At 28.6% G+C, this 20,252-nt stretch overlaps 2 protein-coding genes across 2 annotated transcripts; both read left to right on the top strand.

Annotated features, from left to right (window-relative positions):
- Nucleotides 1-3,882: 3,882 nt before the first annotated feature.
- LOC127244333 (non-structural maintenance of chromosomes element 4 homolog B-like) lies at nt 3,883-6,429 on the top strand. The gene is made up of 8 exons (XM_051264819.1): nt 3,883-4,124; nt 4,262-4,342; nt 4,616-4,859; nt 4,952-5,045; nt 5,152-5,229; nt 5,579-5,792; nt 5,882-5,973; nt 6,121-6,429. Exons 1-8 carry the CDS (start codon nt 3,935-3,937, stop codon nt 6,319-6,321), a joined length of 1,194 nt encoding a protein of 397 aa, XP_051120776.1. The 5' UTR covers nt 3,883-3,934; the 3' UTR covers nt 6,322-6,429.
- Nucleotides 6,430-9,310: 2,881 nt separating this feature from the next.
- On the top strand, nt 9,311-12,200 carry LOC127244414 (protein NRT1/ PTR FAMILY 7.1-like). Its single transcript, XM_051264946.1, has 5 exons — nt 9,311-9,660; nt 9,927-9,984; nt 10,223-10,331; nt 10,444-10,661; nt 10,764-12,200. Exons 2-5 carry the CDS (start codon nt 9,964-9,966, stop codon nt 12,198-12,200), a joined length of 1,785 nt encoding a protein of 594 aa, XP_051120903.1. The 5' UTR covers nt 9,311-9,660; nt 9,927-9,963.
- Nucleotides 12,201-20,252: the final 8,052 nt, after the last annotated feature.

Below are 20,252 nucleotides of genomic sequence, written 5' to 3'. Positions count from 1 at the left end.
TTGAGGCTTCCCTGTCAAGATTCCATAACTCGAATACTGCTGCATCACAAACAGGAGAATCATTATGACAAGTGTAGAAGAAGATCTGTGGCTGTGATTTCTATTCATGCTGATGTTTAATTTTCTTTCAGAATTTTGGAAAGAAAACTGGCGGAAACGTGGTTGAGGAAAAAAATCAGTGCCTGAAAATGCTAGTTATAGTGCCCAGGAGTGAGATTCTTGGAAGGTCCGGGGACTTCAGCGCCTGCGGAAGGAAGTGACTGGTCCTGGATCCCAAATCCCGGACTTCCACAGTGGATGGTCATTGATGATGCCTGGTTGTGTTATTACATGGGCTCTGACAGGACATGTGTAGTGTGGTGTGAACGGCAAAGTGTTGGTATTTTAAGTCAAACATTTTGACTAATCAATTATACGAACATTTATTTGGTGACCATTTTTGGTCAATTAATGTGTATTTTACTTTAATTTTAATTTTCAGTTTTTGTATTAATATATAACAAGTGAAATATAAAAATATTTTATAGATACATATATGTAAATGTTTAAAATTAAAAAATGATATATAATTGTTGCTTATACAAAATTAATTACACTTGTCCCTAATTAATTTGTACTAATTAAAAAGATCCGATCTGTAAAGGTATGCAGACAATTGAGAATAGATTTAGAGAGTAATGATTTATTAGATGAGTGGTTAGAGGTCACGTTAAGACATGTGACTAAGGTATATACATATGAATATATATGTATGATGTTTCTAACATGTGAGATTCGTCTTATGCTCGATAATACTATTTGTGTTAATTACAAGTATTTAGTCTCCATTCACTTAATATATATATATATATATTTATGAGTATTAAAAGATAATATTATTTAGGGTAAATTATTTTTTTTATAACAAACTAGTTTTATAAATGAAAATTTTTTATTGTTTTAGTCTTCCGGCGTCGGAAACGCCCGCGTGGCTTGCCGGATGCCACGTCCGCCGGGTTAGCTACACCTGGTGGACACGTAGATTTTATTTTATTTTTTCATTTTTTAATTTTTTTAAAAAAATTATTTTTAATTTATTTTAAATTTTATTTGTCTTATTTAATTTTTTATTTGGTCCAATTAAAAAAAAATAAAAAAAATAAATCCAATCAGGCGGGACACCTGACGGACACGTGGCTTCCGGCGAGCCACGCAAGCGTCTCCGACGCCGGAGGACTAAAACAACGAAATTTTTTTACTTATGAGACTAGTTTGTGACATTGCTCCACTTACGAGACTAAAATGATAAGGGTGTCCAGTTATTGGACTAAAAAAACAGTTTACCATATTATTTAAATAATTGTTGGTGATACTTTTATTTTTTTTTTTTGTTTTGGAATTTTATTATATGTAAATAAATATAAATTCGAAGTTTTTTTTTTTTTCTTTTTGATAACGTGGGAACTCGCAGTCGCTACCCAAAAGTGCGCATTGGATAAACTCCCGGCCAAATTTAATATCCTGCAAACCAACCCCAATGGAAAAATCACACTAGGCGAACCATGTGTAATAGGTGGACCTGAGGTGTCTGGGTTTAAACTCATATACTATATAGTATGTAATGTTGTTAAATTTATTAAATATATAATTTTTTTTGTTTTAATTAATTCAAATAATAAAATGTATATTTTTTTAATGGATGGAAAGAATATAATAGTTTTTTTGGTCCATTAATACATGTTGCTATTTAAGCTTTTACAAACAATAAATACAATTTTGTATTTTTTTTTTACTTTTTATTTCTATAATAGGTACAATCTATCTTTATAAAACACATATGAGTGTTTATTTTTTATAGGTTTTAGAAAATCTTGATTGGAATTTGTTATTACAATAATTTATAATAAAATATATATTTAGAAAAAAAAAATTAGTTTATTTTTTTCTGAGAAAATAAAATCTAAATAATAGAAATTTTAGATTTAAATATTAAAAAAACATAAACTAAAATAATAATAAGAAATAATAGTTATGTTTCTTTTGATAGTAGTGAGATAATGTATGAGGGAATATTTGTAAGATAAATAAATATATTTTTTTCAGAAAAATACAAAATTAAAATAGTAGAAATTTAGATTTTGTGTAAAAAAAAAAAAAAAAAACCTTAGTTATCATATTAACTAGTTATCCCTAGTGGCTTTTAATAGACCGACCACATTTCCTTCATAAATCCACTTCTTAAATTTGGTTAGAGATGACAATTCGGGCACTTTGATTCAATCCTGAAATGTGTTGGGTCGGCACGACCTGATTTTAAATCGAACCTATAGAGCTAGGTCCGAGCACGATCCGATTTGAAATTGAGTTGTGTTAGGCGGTCAGACTTTTTTTTAAAAAAAATAAATTATTATTTTCCTTTTATATTAATAAAAATTGTACTTAAATGATGAAGATGAAAATTGAATTAACAATTAAATATATATAATCCAAATACGGTTATCATAAAATTATAGCTTATTTTTTAACATGATTTCTTTAGTTATTTTATATATAAAAATATTATATTTTAAATATTAATTCTCACAAGCCGGCCGAGCCACTTTTATATATAATCAAAATTAATTCAATTAATCAATGAAATGTAATTACAAATAAATTATATTTTATTAATTAATTAAATAAATAATTATTCGATAATAACAACTACTAATTTTCTATTATACTTTTCATCTGTCTCGTCACATATGATCATTTTTTTCTTTTTGTCTATGTCATCAAAGATAATTTTTTTTAATAAATTTATTTATTTTAAATATATTTAACAAATATAAATAATTTTAATTAAATTTATAACCTCTTATGTTTAGAATCCATTAAAATTTATTTATTTATATTATATAAAAAAATTTATTTACAAAATAATATTCATATTGTATATATTTTATTAAAATATAATACTCAAAATATTAAAAATACTTATAATATTATTCATGTAAAAGATAATAAAATAATATTTTTACTTTGTTATTAATAGAAATTATATCAATTTTTTATGGTAAAGTAATCCAAATCATTTATTAGAATTAAATATTATTTATTTGTTATTTTAGTAAAAACAAATTTTCACTAATACAAAAATATTTTTCATTTTTTATTAAGGTGTGTTTGTTTAGAGAATTATTGTTATTCATCAATTTTTTTTCTTAAAACATAAATTAAATATTTATTTTTTTATTTTTTAAATTATATTAAAAATTAATTTTATATTTAAAATATCCGGTCAATATCTATTTATATCACATTAATCATACATCGATTTCAATTTAATTTTCTTACTATTAAAACCTCCAATCAAATACATCATTAAATTATACTCCATCCGTCTCAGCTAATTTGTAGTATGTACTTCCTCCCTCCAGCTACAAAGTATACATATTTATATTTTGGACGTCCAATTACAAAGTAATCATTTAATTAAATACCTTATTTTTTTCCACAAATACATTTACTTTACATCACATCAATACTTTTATACCAAAAAGTAAGACAAAAATATCGTTACACTACTTTTACCTGCCTACTATAATTAAAATACTATTATTTCTTAAATTTTGCGCCAAAAATAAATGTATATTTTATCCATGGATGGATGGAGTAATTAATTATAAATTATTAATTTTAAAATATAAGTAAAATTTATAATTATATTTAAAAAATAAAAAAATAAACAAATTAAATAAAATTAAGAGAGTATCATTACATATACAAAATAAAATAAAAATAAAAAATAAATATAGCCCGCTAGAATAGAACGTCACAGAGAGAAAAGAACAGAACACTATCATGAGATGTGCAGAAGAGACTCTCAGGAATGAAATTGGCTTCCCGCGCAATCTTCACCTCTTCCTCCTCGATTTCCATACTCCCTGCCACGATTCCTCTCACTACCCTTCCAATGGCGATCAACAGCGACCAGGAGGAGACGGACTGTCAAAGGATAAAGATTCCAGTAGCGGAAGACGACGCCGAGGCCTCTATTCCCAAGGTCAAAACAGAATCAAAGCATACTCCCATGAAGGGAGAGGAGGATCATATGCGGAGTAACATTCGCACGCTCTATCGCGAGCTTGAAGCAAGGATCAACGGTACCCGAATCTTTTATTTCTGCTCATACCAACGCTTTCCTTTGCCAGGAAACGGAAACAGAAATGTGGTTTTCTGTGCGTCTACCTCTTTCTAAACTGACGAGCTCCTTGTCTCGTGAAAACAATTTTTGTTGCAGAAGGAAAAGATGAAATTGTCGCCGGAGATTCGCAAATGTTCATGTCCATTATGAATGAGGTGGAGAAGATCCACCAAAACGGTACGCCTATTTCACATTTTCGGATGACCTAACGACCAAACTTTCATAGAATCCTTAGTTTCGTTTCCTTTCTGGTTAATTTTGAACTGCGTTCGTCTAAATTCTCCCCAAAAATGAACTGTACTTGAGCTGCAATTTATCTATGAAAATTGGAGTTTCTCTGTGTTTACAAGCAAGCATGTGTTTATCCATAAGCTATTGACATATTTTCATTGGCACATTACGAATTGGTTTGCTTCAAATTTCAATGTCTTAGTAAATGTAAAATTATAGTGAAAAATCCAAGGGAGCAAGTAGCAGATGCGGAGGCATTCCTAGGGCTAGTGAGCACGTTGGTCGCCTCTGTTAAAACACATATGAGAGGAGGGATATCTCCCTATCAATTTGTTTCGCATTTAGTTGGAGAATTCGGGAAGCACAAGGAATTTCGAAAGAATTCACCTGTTGTTATTGCATGGAAAGATATCGGCAGTTTATCTACATTGATTTTCATGAATGTACCAGGCTGCGCAACCATGTGAGTGCTGCTTCATGTTTACTATCTGCATCTGAATTGTGAGAGCATAAGCATTTCACTATCTTATTCTTTTTGGTTTGCCATTCATGAAGGATTGGACCTATGAGACATAAGATTAAGCCATTGAATCGAGTCTATCCTGGTCCAAGTTCTCGTTCATTTGGGATGTCACATTATTCATCTCAGGTATTCCCAAATTTTCTTTATCCATACTTGTGTTTTTGTGTGTGTGGAATGTTTGGTTGCTCTTGATGCTAACTGGTTGTGTTTTCATTTTATCAATTCCTTCAAGCAATGGAAGCAGCCTGTCGTTCCCACCCGATTGAAAACAAGAAAAAGATCAGCACAGACCAGAGATCATCCACAAGAGGTATTCTTGAAATTTTTATATCCATTCTTTTGTATTGTTTCTGTTAAATAATCGTCTCACTAAAAAATTTAAACTAGCTAAGAAGTGCATCACTAATTACAGATTATATTGTCTCTATTATACACTGTTAAATGATCATTTCGATTTTGAAAACTTAAGCTAGTTTCAATTCTTGGTTGTTGATTCAAATTCGATATTTTATCAATTCCTTCGCTATATTGTCGATGTTTACTTAATATTCTACTCATTTTTTGCTTGGTATGCTTGTCAATCTTTAAACCTATTTAAGCATTCTTCGTGGATTGATCATCAATTTATCCATCTTTATTGTTTCAACATGTTTATATAGCATACAACCGTTGCCGAGGCAGTGAGCAACACCGACGAGAACATCCGAATCATGTTTGAGATATTAAAGAAAGAAAAACAGCTCAAGGTTGAGAATTTAATACTCAATAGAAACTCTTTTGCTCAGACCATCGAAAACCTATTTGCATTATCGTTCTTGGTGAAAGATGGAAGAGTTTGCATCGATGTCGATACGAGTGGTTCTCAAGTAATCAGTATGCTCCCTTGCCCCTATCTTTTCAACATTGTTCTCAATCTCCTTTCATTACATACTGAAACACATAAGTTCTTGCTTAATTTGCAGCCCCTTGTAATGGTCCCAGCGCAGAAGAAATCGAGAGCAGAGCCGCCAAAAGCCATCATTTTATGTTCAGATTCGACATCGATGATTGGAAGGTAAAGTGTCAAAACAACACATTAGTTACCAACAAAAAATGATGCGACCTATTCATTTTCGACATGCATTTTCTAATAACCATTTATTTATCCATTCTTCGATTTTTTTATTTTTGGTTGCGACTAATCCTGCCCTTTGCATTGCAGCTGATGAAGACTCTTGTACCTGGCGGTGAAGAAGTGATGCCGGTAAGGAATGCAGACACCAGAACCGAAACCAGCAACAGACATTGGAGCCACGAGGAAGCAATCCCGGAAGGGATTCCCATCCGTTCGAACTTTTTCGATGCAGCGCGTCCGGTTAAGAATGTCTGGGGAAACTTCGGCGTCACCGTGGCCAAGTTCTAACTTAAGGTAAACAATTGCCATGGCTTGGGGTAAGAATTTTTTAGGTTTGTATAATATGTCTTGATAGTTCGGCTGTGTAATATCTGATGGTTTTGGGCGTTGCCATATTTTTGTTGATATTTTGGCATGTAAAGTTTTGTTTTTTGACTGCCCTGAATATTACATATTTTTGGGGCACTTTTAAAATTAATTTGAATATCGGTAAATTATGAGTAAATTGATTGAAATCATGTTTTGGATAGAGCAAGTGATGATTTGTCTATGATATGCATGTGTTTTCTGTTCATATGTTAAAGATTTGTATTATTTTAATATAAAACGGATAGCATATGTCATAGTTATAGACAATATAAATTATAGTTAGATTTTAGTATATGATAAATGTATTTATATAATACAATTATTGTGTTTTTTTTGTTTTCTTATTTTTTATTTTTTATTTTTATGACGTGGGAATCCGTAGTCGCTACTCGAAAGTGCGCACTGGGTAAATCTCCGATCGAACTTAATACTCTGCAAACTAGGCCCGACAAACAAGTCACACTAGGCGAATTATGTGTGGCAGGTGACCTGAGGCATGTCATAATTATAGACAATATAAATTATAGTTGATTTTAGTATATGAGAAATGCATTTATATAACACAATTATTGTGTATTTTTTTATTTTTTTGATGACGTAGGAACCCGCAGCCGCTATTCGAAAGTGCGCATTGGGTAAATTTCCGATCGAACTTAATATCCTGCAAACTTTGCCTAAAAACAAGTCACACTAGACGAACCATATGTGACAGGTGACCTGAGGAGTAGGTGGTTTGAACCTATTATGTCCAACACAAGAATTATAGCATGTGTGTTGAAGGACAAATCATTACATAGGCTTTTCAAATAATTAATTCTTTTCAATTTTAGTTTGACAGTCATCTGGTTTTAATCATAGTTTTCAATTTCATTCGTCATTTTGTAATGAATAATTATTTGAATATGTATTAAATTTTAAATAACAATCAAGAAATAAAGCCTATATCAAACAAATAAAATGACCAAATGACTGAACAAATGAAAATAAACCAACAAGATATACACATAAGGATCAAAATATTAAATTAGAAATAGCGACATCAAAATTGAAAAAAGAGAGAAATAATAGAGCAAAAAAATGTACTCTAACCATTTTATTAGTATCATATGGTAAGATTTATAATTGTAGTTCTACAAGAATATATTGTAGTAATATGAATAAACAGTTATTAAGTTATGAAAATCGACATATATTCATCTTCAATTTACGTGCACGTGCACGTGCAGCATGCATGCATGCATGACTTATATACCTAGATATATAAACTAGCGTTTAAATATTAAATTTAAATTTAATTATTATATACTATTATTTATTTGATTCTATAATTATTTAAAATAAATCAAAATATCTATATATAAATCTATTTAATTGAAAAAAAAAGATGTACAATAATTACATATTTATATTTTACTATTTTAGTAGTTCTATTTATTTTATGATTTTTTTTAATGTGTATCTACTTATATCTTTACTTATTAGAACAAAATACAAATAATTAATTACTATAAATGTTAAAAATAAAAACAAATGATTTTTTTTATTATAAGTTTATTATTAGTAGCTGTGAAAAAAACTTGCAAAAAAAGAAAAATAATGATTGATTATATTAATTAAAAAAATGTGTTAAAACACATATTAAATTACCTATACTTAATAGAAAGTAAAATTGAAATTTATTTTATAAAATGAAATTAAAATGTTTATTTTTCAAATTTTATTGTAAACAACTACGATTTTTAGCTAATGGAAGAAACAATTTATATATAAAAAAAATATAAAATTTCAATTTATGTTCAATTTCATACAAAATTTAGATTATTTTATCAATTTACATAACCTATCAAATATTGTTTTTAATAAATAAATAAATGTTTTGCATGAAATCACTTTAAATATTGTAATAAACTAATATATAATAGATATATAAAATCATAATATCAAACTATCAATATTTATAATTACAGAAAATCTATAATTAAAAATGTCAAAATTAGCTATTTTTAAATTTAAAATAAATGAAAATATTTAAATTATATGTAAAAATATTTTTGTTTAGAAAAATTATGTAAAATAAAATTGTCCTACCAAATTAGTATTTAAAAATAACCATTTGAAAATTGACCTAAATTATTTAAAATTATCCAAATATATAATTAAATATGATATACATGATATATATATAATCAGAAAATTTTATATAAAATTATAAATACAAATAAAAAATTAATATATTTCTTTATAAAAATTATATATTTCATTAACAATATCAAATTTGTACTTTTAAACAAATTTCAAATAAATATGTAAATATATATAAATAAAATAATTCAAAGTATTTTAATTTATATATATTATTATTTTCTTGACAAATATTAAAATTATCTAAAAACTATTTAAAAGTTCTCCATAGATAAAATTTTTTGTACAAATAATTTATAAAAAGAATTCACTGAATTTGATAATTGAAATTAACTCCAAAACTAAGTGCTTCATGAACAATTTTTAATATCCATATTGTAGTCTTTCTCCGAACAACAACCAACAAACATATATATATATTTATATATAATTAAATAAAAAATTCAAATATCCACTTACTCATATTAAGATAAACAGAGTAAATTGTATATCCTCACCCATGTCTAAAATAATAGTAAAAATTATATAATTAAAAAATCCAAAAAGAATCAAAAAAATCTGACATTGCATATTTATACGTACATGGCATTGGGTTCGGGAAATTAGGGAAGAGTGTACCAAGGATTTCCAAAATTAGGACACAGATCCAAGGGATCAGCTTGTTGAACTGATCAAGCTGAAAGACATGGTGAAAACTGGAGCAACGCGTGGAGGTTTCTCAGGAATCTGTTACAAACCAGCTATTTTAATCCATGCTGATTCGCCACACCATTCGTCGTCGCGATTCGCGAATACATTTCTCGTTGGGTTTGGTGTTCTTCGCGTTATTCGTATGTTTCAATTCTCAACCTTTGCGTTTCGTCGGCTACTTGTAGGAAGCATTGATTGAATTATCCGAAGCAGTATTACCTTCGTCTTCTGTTTTTTTGAAATAATTTTGGTGGTTTTATATAATAAATGACAACAAGTTTTACTGGTCTGAATTCTTCGCTGGCGAGCCGAGTAACTTCCGAGACGAGTTTTGGAATTGTTTTCACGAATTCGCGGTCGCCGGAAACCGGCGTCGGCACTGTTCCTGAGCTCCTTCTTTTGTCGCTGATCAAGTTCAGAAAAAAGGTAATTAATTCTGCGATTAATTTATTGCTGTGAAATTTTACAGTGAGTAAATTATAGAGTTCTGAAAGTTTTCAAACAAACTAGTGAAACTGTGATGTGATTTGCTGGTGGAAGAGTTGTAATTTCAACTGCAACATACGTCTATGAATTGTTCGATAAAACTACTGATCCATATTTTCCCCCAAAACTACTCTGTTTTATAGCACAATATATTATAAATGCCTTTGAGTGATCTTCTCCGTATCCTTTTACATGATGTAGAGCAGAGTTTGATTCGCTTAAAGTCACTCCAAAACCTCAAGCATGGAGAACACTGCAACAAAGGTTTGTATTACTTACCTTGTGTTGACAACATGATATCTATGCGTGTTGTGTTTCAGCAATCTAATCTGCTAAGTGATCGATATGTATATTCAGAGTCATCTTCTTAACTTTCTTCAACAACAAACTTAACTATTATCATCTCATCTCATAGCTGTATACGACAACCAAATGCTCAGTTGCTGCCTTGTAATTAGATTAGATTTTCCTTTGAGCACTAGTACTTAAATCTGAATTTCAGGGAATGGAAACACTGCATATCCAAGAAGCACGCGAAGAAAGTGCAGATGATAGGATCGTCAGCAAACGTAAAGACTTAGGGGGTTGGGGTTGTGCTTTTCTTCTTCTAGGTACTTATCCCTATCTGATCTCTTCTTTTTCTTCAAACCAAACATGATTGAGTTACAGAGGAATATAAATCAATGTCCCTTTAAATACAATACAAATTCTTTCTTGGTGCAGCTAATCAGGCCCTTGCAACCCTCGCTTTCTTCGGCGTCGGGGTGAACTTGGTGTTGTTCTTAACACGAGTCATGGGACAAAACAATGCCATTGCAGCTAACAATGTCAGTATATGGACCGGAACCGTTTACTTGTTCTCGCTCGTCGGAGCATTCCTCAGCGACTCGTATTGGGGCCGTTACCTCACTTGCAGCATTTTTCAAGTCATCTTCGTCTTGGTACCTAATTCCATAGGTTCATATATAATATGTAATTAATGATGTATTTAGGTCGATGTTTAGGTAAAAACAAGTCATTTAACAACAATGTATATACCGCAGGGTCTTGTTCTTGTATCCCTTACATCATGGCTTGTTCTGCTCAAGCCTAAGGGGTGCGGCGACGGTAAAAAAGACTGTGAGAACCCTCCCTCGTACGGGACTATATTGTTCTATTTCGCTATCTACTTGGTCGCCTTCGGCTACGGCGGCCACCAGCCGACGCTGGCCACATTCGGCGCCGATCAATTCGACGACACCGACCCAAAGCAGAGGAGCTCCAAAGCTGCATTCTTTTGCTATTTCTACTTTGCACTCAACACGGGCTCCTTGTTCTCCAACACGGTCTTGGTTTTCTACGAGGACACCGGAAAATGGACTCTCGGATTCTGGGCCGCCGCCGCCTCCGCCGTCCTCGCCTTGGCTACCTTCCTCTTGGGATCCTCCAGTTACCGGTACTTAAGGGCCTGTGGGAACCCGATCCCACGTGTCATGCAGGTGTTCGTCGCCGCCGCGAGGAAATGGCGCGTGCCAGCCGAGCAAGGCGGCGCGCTCTATGAAGTCCAAGGCGCCAACTCCGCCTTCAAAGGCATCCGGAAAATCAAACACACCGACGATTTCCGGTGCCTCGACAAGGCGGCGACGGTGACGGCGACAGAGCCCGACTGCGACGCCGCCAGCCCGTGGCGGCTCTGCACCGTCACGCAGGTGGAGGAAGCCAAATGCATCCTCCGAATGATCCCTATATGGCTATGCACGATTATATACTCGGTGACCTTCACACAAATGGCGTCGCTATTCGTCGAACAGGGCGACGTGATGGACACCCGAATCGGGAAGCTCCACCTGCCGGCAGCGAGCATGTCGGTGTTCGACATCTGCAGCGTGTTGATCTGCACGGGGCTGTACCGTCACGTGCTGGTCCCGGTGGCGGGGCGGCTGAGCGGCAACCCGAAGGGGCTGTCGGAGCTGCAGAGGATGGGGGTGGGGCTGATTCTGGGGATGCTGGCGATGGTGGCGGCGGGGCTGACGGAGATCTGGCGGCTGAAGGCGGTGTTTCCCGGCGAGAGCTCGAGCCGGATGAGCGTGCTGTGGCAGATACCGCAGTACGTGCTGGTTGGGGCGTCGGAGGTGTTTATGTACGTGGGGCAATTGGAGTTCTTCAACGAGCAGGCGCCGGACGGGATTAAGAGCTTCGGGAGCTCCCTGTGCATGGCGTCGATATCGCTGGGGAACTTCGTGAGCAGCTTGCTGGTGCACATGGTCATGGAGATCACGGCCAAGGACGACAATCCCGGGTGGATACCGGAGAATCTCAACGCCGGACATATGGATCGGTTTTATTTTCTTATAGCTATTCTCACCGCCGTTGATTTTGTGGTCTACGTGGCGTGTGCCAGGTGGTATAATCGCATCACCTTTCAGCCGGCTGACGTGGACCGCGCTGATGCCAACGTGGAGGGGCGGCGCGTGGCGGGTGAAGCCCCGGAAGGTAGGTGAGCTTTTTTTGTTTGGATTTTGAGTTTTGAGTTTGGGCTTGCGTTTTATTTGAAGGGCCTACGGAGGATATTTTCTACACAATTTTGTTACGATTGTCGCAATAAATTAATAATTCGTGAGGTAACAAAGATTTAACAATATAAGAACACTCGTCACCGTTACTTCTTTATTATCTTTCTCCTTGCCTTTTTTGTTTTTATTATAACTATTAAGAAATACAGTTAATATCAAGAACTCATTACCTCTATAAAAATAATAAATAAATAATTGTTTAAGTAATTTAAAATTTATCAATAATTTATTTATACAAATACAAATTCAAATTTATTTCAAAAAATCAAAACTCGCTTATATATTTTTTCAATAAATTTTTTTATGTAAATATTTAAAATTTTTATATTCAATCTATTTCCAACTAGTTCTTTAACAAAATTATTGAAAATTAAAAATTATTCTGGCAATATATTAATCTAGGTTTATTTTAATCATTCAGATTTTTAAATGCCACTAATTTTATAAATTCGAATCATTGTTAATATTTCATAATATAAAAATTTATATAATATTATTATAATTTTTATAAATTAATATTTTTAAAATAAAATATACTATGACATAATAAATATTAATTATATAATATTAGATAATACAAATATATAAAAATAGATAATTATGATGAATTTTATAAAATTATAAAGATAATAGCTAAAAGTGATGATGCTATAACGAGTGTTAAAAGGAAGTAATTTGAATGTTAGACGTGATATTAAGTGAAAGAGAGATAAAAAAAAAATAAAATAATGCAACAAAGACACTGCTCTAATGATATTTAATGTTATTTTTTTCATTACAATTATTATATTTGTTTTTAATTAAAAAATATTAGCTTTTATTTATAGGTTTTTATTCAAATTTATTATTTGTAAAAAATTAAAAATATTAGATAAATATTTATGTGTGTATATATATATATAGCAAGGAAATTAAAATGAAAAAAATCAAATCAAATCAAATAGAACATAACCACAAGTCAACTTTAGCTCATATTATTATTATTATTATTGAGAGAGAGGAGTAGGACCAACCCAAGTCCCATTCCTCATCACATTACACGCCAAATATATTATTATTATTATTATTAACAAAACAAGGAAGCTAAGGTAATGTCAATTATTTTGCATCTTTATGGTCCTGAGATGCTTCAGTCCGCAAGCGTTGCATAACGTCTGCACAATCAAACCCCCAAATAACAATTAATAAATAATATGGTACTTTGGCCGAGTTTCCCCAAATTTTACTATTTGAATTCTACATTTTTCGAAAAAAATATATTTTTTTCTTTCACAAAATATCCCATCAAATATTATTTTTATATCAAACTCAAACCAATTTTTTTCCAAACTTATCAAAAAAATACATATATATAATTATGATCTTACTTGAGGGCCATCAGGACCCTTCCTCCATAGAGGAGTATTGTCGATTCCACAACTCTTGCAATTTCTTCCATATTTTCGCGGTCGTCGCTGCTTGTAATAGTAGTTTATACAATTATTAGCGATCGGGGCACTATAAAGTGTATGTCCAAAGTAACTTATAGGCACGGTCGATCCAATTCCATATGTTGTAAATGACATTAGCGACTGCAACTGCGATGAATAGTATCCGCTTAATTCTCATTGTACCCTCCATGAATAATCAAATTTATATACTGTAATTTATAAATTTTGAATATATATGTGTATATATATATTTACTATAAAATGTTTATAAAACAATGTAAAAGAAAGAAATCTAAACCTTTTAAGATTTAACATAAATGTAATTTCATCAACATATTAATAGAAAATTTAATAATTTTCTTTAAACGACCTTAACCTTCTATTTATTTATACTTTCAAACTTTTTTTTTGTACTAATAAAATAATCTCTAAAAAACGTAATAAGTTAAGTCAAGAGGATCCTTTTTTTATTAAAATTTTATTTTTTATTCAAAATATTATGTCGAAACATATCTTTTTATTTTATTCAATAAAATAAACCCAAATATTTTTATTAATTATATCATGCATTCTTGAAGGAAATTAATGCCATACATGGATTAAATTTAAAAAAAAAAAAAAAAAAAAGCAAAAACATAAACATGCAAAATTATTTAATTTTACAAAATATTGCATCTAGTTATCATTTAAATACAAATACAAATCAAATATACAACGCCCCGTAATATATATATAAATGTGTGTGTGTAGTGAGACCTGATTCGAATAGGATGGAATGTAAGAAAACTTTTTGTTTGGATTCTTCATTATTTCTTGTCTCGGTTGAGGATGAAGCTGTTGATGATAATCTGATAACCCTAATTTTAGGGTTAGATCAATCTTTAAAACTGAATTGTAAATATCATTGCTACTCTTGTAAATATTTTCCATGATGTTATTTTCAAAACTAAATAAATTTTTTCCCCTAAAATTTATATCCTACATTTGTTGATTTTAATTAGTAACAACACTTAATCTTATTTGCTTTAAATTCAAATTTATAAAAGGAAAACAATGGGGAGTTCTATTACATAGTCATGGTTTATTGCAAATTTAATTTCTATATATTGATCCATGTTTGAATTAGTAGGTTTCATTTCATATATATATATAAATATATGAAAATAGGAAACAACAAAATTATATATATTTGTTTTATAATTTCAGAAGTTATTGCATTTTACATTTAGGTGTGTTTCCATTTCTGTGTATGAATCACTATTTCAAGAAAAAATAAATGATTTATTTTTATTTTTTAGTAATTTTTACAAGGAAATTAATTAAATAAAATGAGAGGGAAATATATTTCGCAAATGAGCTAGTATAATTGAATACAACGGTCATGTATATAGTATGAGAAGATTGATCTAGCGCGCGATGATATATTAATTAACTTTTAGATATAGTAGTGATCAAAAAAACAAATTTATAGGATTTGATTGTTCTAAGATTATCGTAAAAAAATATATTGAAGTGAATAATTAATCGATATTAAATCCTCTTGCGGCATTGAATCCAAAATGATATAATTAATAGCATAAGACATAACACGAGCTAGTGTAAAATTTATTAGACTATTTGTGCAAAGAGTCTGGAATAGAAAATTAATGTTTAATTTGTTCGTATAGAAATTTTAAAAGTTTTTTCGTTTTCGAGAATTTAAAAAAATATATAAAAAATTGATATTTTATGTAACATTTGGTAAAAATATATATATTTAATTGATTTTATTTTATTTTAAATTACTATAATAAAATTGATGTTTAATATTTAATGTGATTTTAATTTTTAAAAAATCAATAAATTAAATAGTAATACAGTTGTGGTGAAAAACACTATTTGAAAATCCCAATAGGTTCTTTAAAATTGCAAATAAATATCTGCATTCTCTCTATGCACAAATAATATTATATAAAGTCTATAAATATATAACATGCATTATTAATTCTTTTGAAATATATAAATATATATATATATATATAAAATAACGATGAAGACTTGCATGTATTTTTTTATAATGTAGAAATTTGTATCAATTTTTTTTTTTTTTGAATATATTCTTTTTACAATTTTTTACTATTCAATTTTCAAAGTTAAAAAAATGCATATAATTTTTAAAAATATATATATTTCATCAAAAAAGTTATTTAATTTTAAAATTGAAGAAAAAAAAAATTGCAAAAAGAACACACCTCATGAGATATGGATAACTTTGAATGAATAGTCAATTATGCAAATGTTAGTCATTAACATAATTACTCTAAAATAACTATATTTGCATGACAAGATTTAAATTTAATAAATTCAAAATTATATATAGTTTTAAATTATCAATTTGTTGTTCTAGTACCATTTCCTAATTTTGATTATTTAAAAATAAAAATATAAAATAATTCATACAAAGTAAAAAAGTTAAGAAAGTTTCAAATACTCATTATAAAAAATTAAAAACTTATTACCAAAAATCTAAATATTCTACTTAAAATAATATATTTTATATTTTCAACATAATTTTTTATACCACACACCAAAAATTATTTCGTCATGCACTTGGTGAATGAAGCCTATATGTTTAAACCATTTTTAAAACTAAAAAAGTTAAAACTATTCTTGTCATTTACGTAAAGTAACTTTTATTAATACTCCCTCCGTCCCAGAGCTACACTGTAGACACGGTATTTTAGAAGGGGTGTAATTAATAGATAATTAAGAATGTATTAGTGAAAATAATTATCCTATAATATAAATAATTATAAATTAAAATTAAGATAACTAATTAGTTTAATTAAAATTAAAAAATTTAAAATAAGATTAAAGTGTGTAATAATTTTCCAAAAAGGAAAGTGACATGATATGTGGGACGGAGCAATGTGGGCATGTATCTGGGACGGAGAGAGTATATTTTTAAATTATATTAAAATTTAATTTATATTCAAAAACATCAATGAGATATTTTAATTCAAAATTAAAACGAAAATCACAAAAATAAATAAATAAAATAATGCAAATCCCATATACAAACACATTCAATATAATTTTTACAATTGTAAATTGCCATATTTGCAATAGTGGTCTTCTTCAATGCACTTTACAAAAATAGAAATCCTCTTTCTTTTGGAGAGTACAATTATTTATTTATTTCCAATTGCAAAATGGTTTCTCAAACTCTTTTGCATTTTTATTTTATTTTATTTTATATCATATATTATTTATAAAATAGTTTGTTTTTGTATGCTTATATAGAATTTATTCTTTAATTAAAATTCATATTAATATATATTGTTATTAATGTATTTGCTTTATTTATATTAATTGTAGTATTTGTTGTAAATTGATGTAGAAATAGTTTGTTAAAATATTTAAAGTATAATTTAAAATAAAAATAAAATTAATAAATCTAAATTTTTTGGTATAACATTTAAATAATAACATATAATATTATTGTGGAATAAATATGTAAAATTATATTAGTTGTTATTTGTTAATTTTAAAAATTATATTCTATCTACTCTACTTAAATAATTTCACATTGTCTTGCCTAAATAGTCAAATTTTATTTATAGTCAATATAGATCTCATCTAATTACCCATTTACTCACTCTTATCTCTACTTTCTAAAATATCACAACATATTATATATTATCTCCGTCCGGTTCTAAGAGTTTTATTTAATTTTTGCATATTGATATTTGAATATTAATTATTATATCAAAACGTAGTACAAATAAAAAAAAATGCAAAAATATTTACATTGGTGTATAGAATGATATTTGTAAAATAATTTATACAAATATAAAGATATTTTTAATGTTAAAGTACAATGACGTAAAAAGTAAATGTGACCCTTAGAGGCGGACAGAGGGAGTACAATTTAGGCCACGGTCTTGATTGATGGAATTGAGATAATAGTAAATTTGGTTGATACTATAAAAAGATAATATTTTTTTATTGAATTATAAAGAGTTATGATAATTCAAAGTATTCTATTGATTTTGGTTTTATTTTGTTTTCTATTTGAATACTAATTTAAATTTAATATTTGATTAAAAACGGTAACATTAATATAAAAATTACAATAATTATGTAGTAAAAAATAAAAGCCATCTTTCAAAAGATCATATAGCCAAGTGTAATGCTCTAAAATAGGATGTGTTTCGTTTTGTGTTACATGGGTTTTTTTTTTTCTTAAATATGAATTTCCATAATGAATATATATATATATATAATATTTTGTGAAAAAAATAGGTGTATATATTTTCAAAACGATGAAAAAGTAGTTTCTGTTTGGTTTGTGTTCTTACTTTAAGTTTTCTTTTATTTCAATAAATTTTAATTTGGATAATACTCCATCCGTCTTATATAATGTGCAATATTTTGATTATAGTACGAAAATTTAGATGAGTAAAAAGAAAGTAAAAACTAGATAATGTGACAAGACATTAGTGTATATTTAATTTTTAATTTGAATAATATGATGCACTTTGTTTGTTTATATTTAATTTTTAATTTGAATAATATGATGCACTTTGTTTGTTTAGTGTTTTAATTTAATTTTATTTTGATGTAAAGTATAAAAAAATTTAATATAAAAAAATAATATTTTATATTGAATAATAACTTTGATGAGATGATAAATATATATATTGAGAACTTTATTTAATACTCCTCAGTCTCTTAACAATCTATCCATTTTTTCAATTTGGTCCGTCCCATAATAAAGTATCATGTTTCTTTTTTTAAAGTAATTGTACTATATACCTAACGTTACAAATACCCTTCTAATTTACAATATATTACACAAATGTCATTACCTTTATATCATACAATACTAATAGGGTTAATTTAGTCTTTTTACCTTTATTTATACTTTATCCCAATATAATACTAATATTCCTAAAATTCCGTACATAAACAAAATGGATAGATAAATTGGGGACAGAGGGAAGTATAATGTTTTATATAAAACTAGCATAAACATGATATTTAAAATAGAAAAATGAGTACCCAAAAATGTGCTAGAAAATAAATAAGTCCTTATCATTATATTTTGGGTATATATCTTAATTATTTTTCATATTAGTTTACCAGATTTGCCCCTGAAGTGGACAGCTCATCACCTGCAAATCAGAAGAATATTAGGCAATCGCGCCAAGGGTATAAATATAATTTAAGAACTCAACAACGGCTACTAGCTCAACAAAACCAAGAGAGTCCATCTTTTTGCTGTTCTTCAAAACCCCCTGCACTTCATTATTTTCACAATAATGCCACTGTTCCATAGTTTTCATCTTCCAACGAAAATATATATACTACTATTTTTACAAAATATCATATTAATATAATTTAAATAAAAAATAAATAAATATTGCATTTCAAATTATAATAAAAAATAAAATAGTACTAGTAATCAATTGGAAAAAATCTTTATTATATGCGGCATTATTATAGTAATGAAAAATCAAATAGTTACGATTTATTTAATGGATATATTTGGAATAATTTCAAATAAAGCGAGTTCATTCATTTGCAATAAATTAATTATCAAAATTTAAATGCATCCCTATCCTTATTTGTATAGCAGTAATTATGTGGTTGGCTCTAAACAACTCACTAATTTTCACATAATAAATATATTTACAGCCCATATTTATTTTGTCCTATGTTACTATTAATAATATTTCCACTGGACTTTTGAAATGAACGAAATTGGAAGTTGGTAGTAAATTAAAAAATAATAATATTTTATTGACTAATGAAAGTGTGCAAAAGATTTTGATATTTTTGTTATTTGTATAAAATAATTATATGTCTTATGATATATTTATAATTTAAAAAAGATTAAATATTTTGATATTAGTGTACAATTATTTTACTAACAAATGAAATGAGTAACTTTTAAGTGAGAATGACGAAAATATAATAAAAAATACTTTGAATTAACACCGATAAAATATCTATTATTATTTCAATTGGCAATTAATTGCTGGATTTTAATTATTTAACACTAATTTGAATATAAGTGCACCAACCATATATAATTAATTTCAAATGCTTATTTTATTTTATTTTATTATTAAAGGATTGTTTGTCAAATCAATTTTTTTTTTAAAGATTCAAATTATACAAATATCATATATTTTTAATGTTAAATACAATGACACAAAAAGTAAACGAAACTTTTAGAGGCGAACGAAACGAGTATTATTTTATTTGTCTCACAAAAATTGAATATTTAAGTACAAAAGTTTTTTTTTTTTTATTTTTTATATTATCGTTCTAATTACATATTTTGTATAAAAATTATCTCAAATTAAAACACTTGAGAAAAGTTTAATATCGGAGTCCATTTAACAATGGCAAAATTATGATAATTTGATTAATACTTACGTATGCTTTTACAAATAAAATAAAATGCATCTAATATAAAGTAAAAAACACCTTAAAATGAACTCACTGCTAATCATACATTTTGTAGTGTGTTTGTTTGGGGATTTGATTTAATTTCCACTAT

The sequence above is a fragment of the Andrographis paniculata genome, unplaced genomic scaffold (assembly GCF_009805555.1).
Source record: "Andrographis paniculata isolate CXL003 unplaced genomic scaffold, ASM980555v1 Contig9END, whole genome shotgun sequence".
In the NCBI taxonomy this organism is placed as follows: domain Eukaryota; kingdom Viridiplantae; phylum Streptophyta; class Magnoliopsida; order Lamiales; family Acanthaceae; genus Andrographis; species Andrographis paniculata.
Note: the sequence above shows the minus strand (reverse complement) of the source record. Positions and strands in the feature narration are given on the sequence as shown.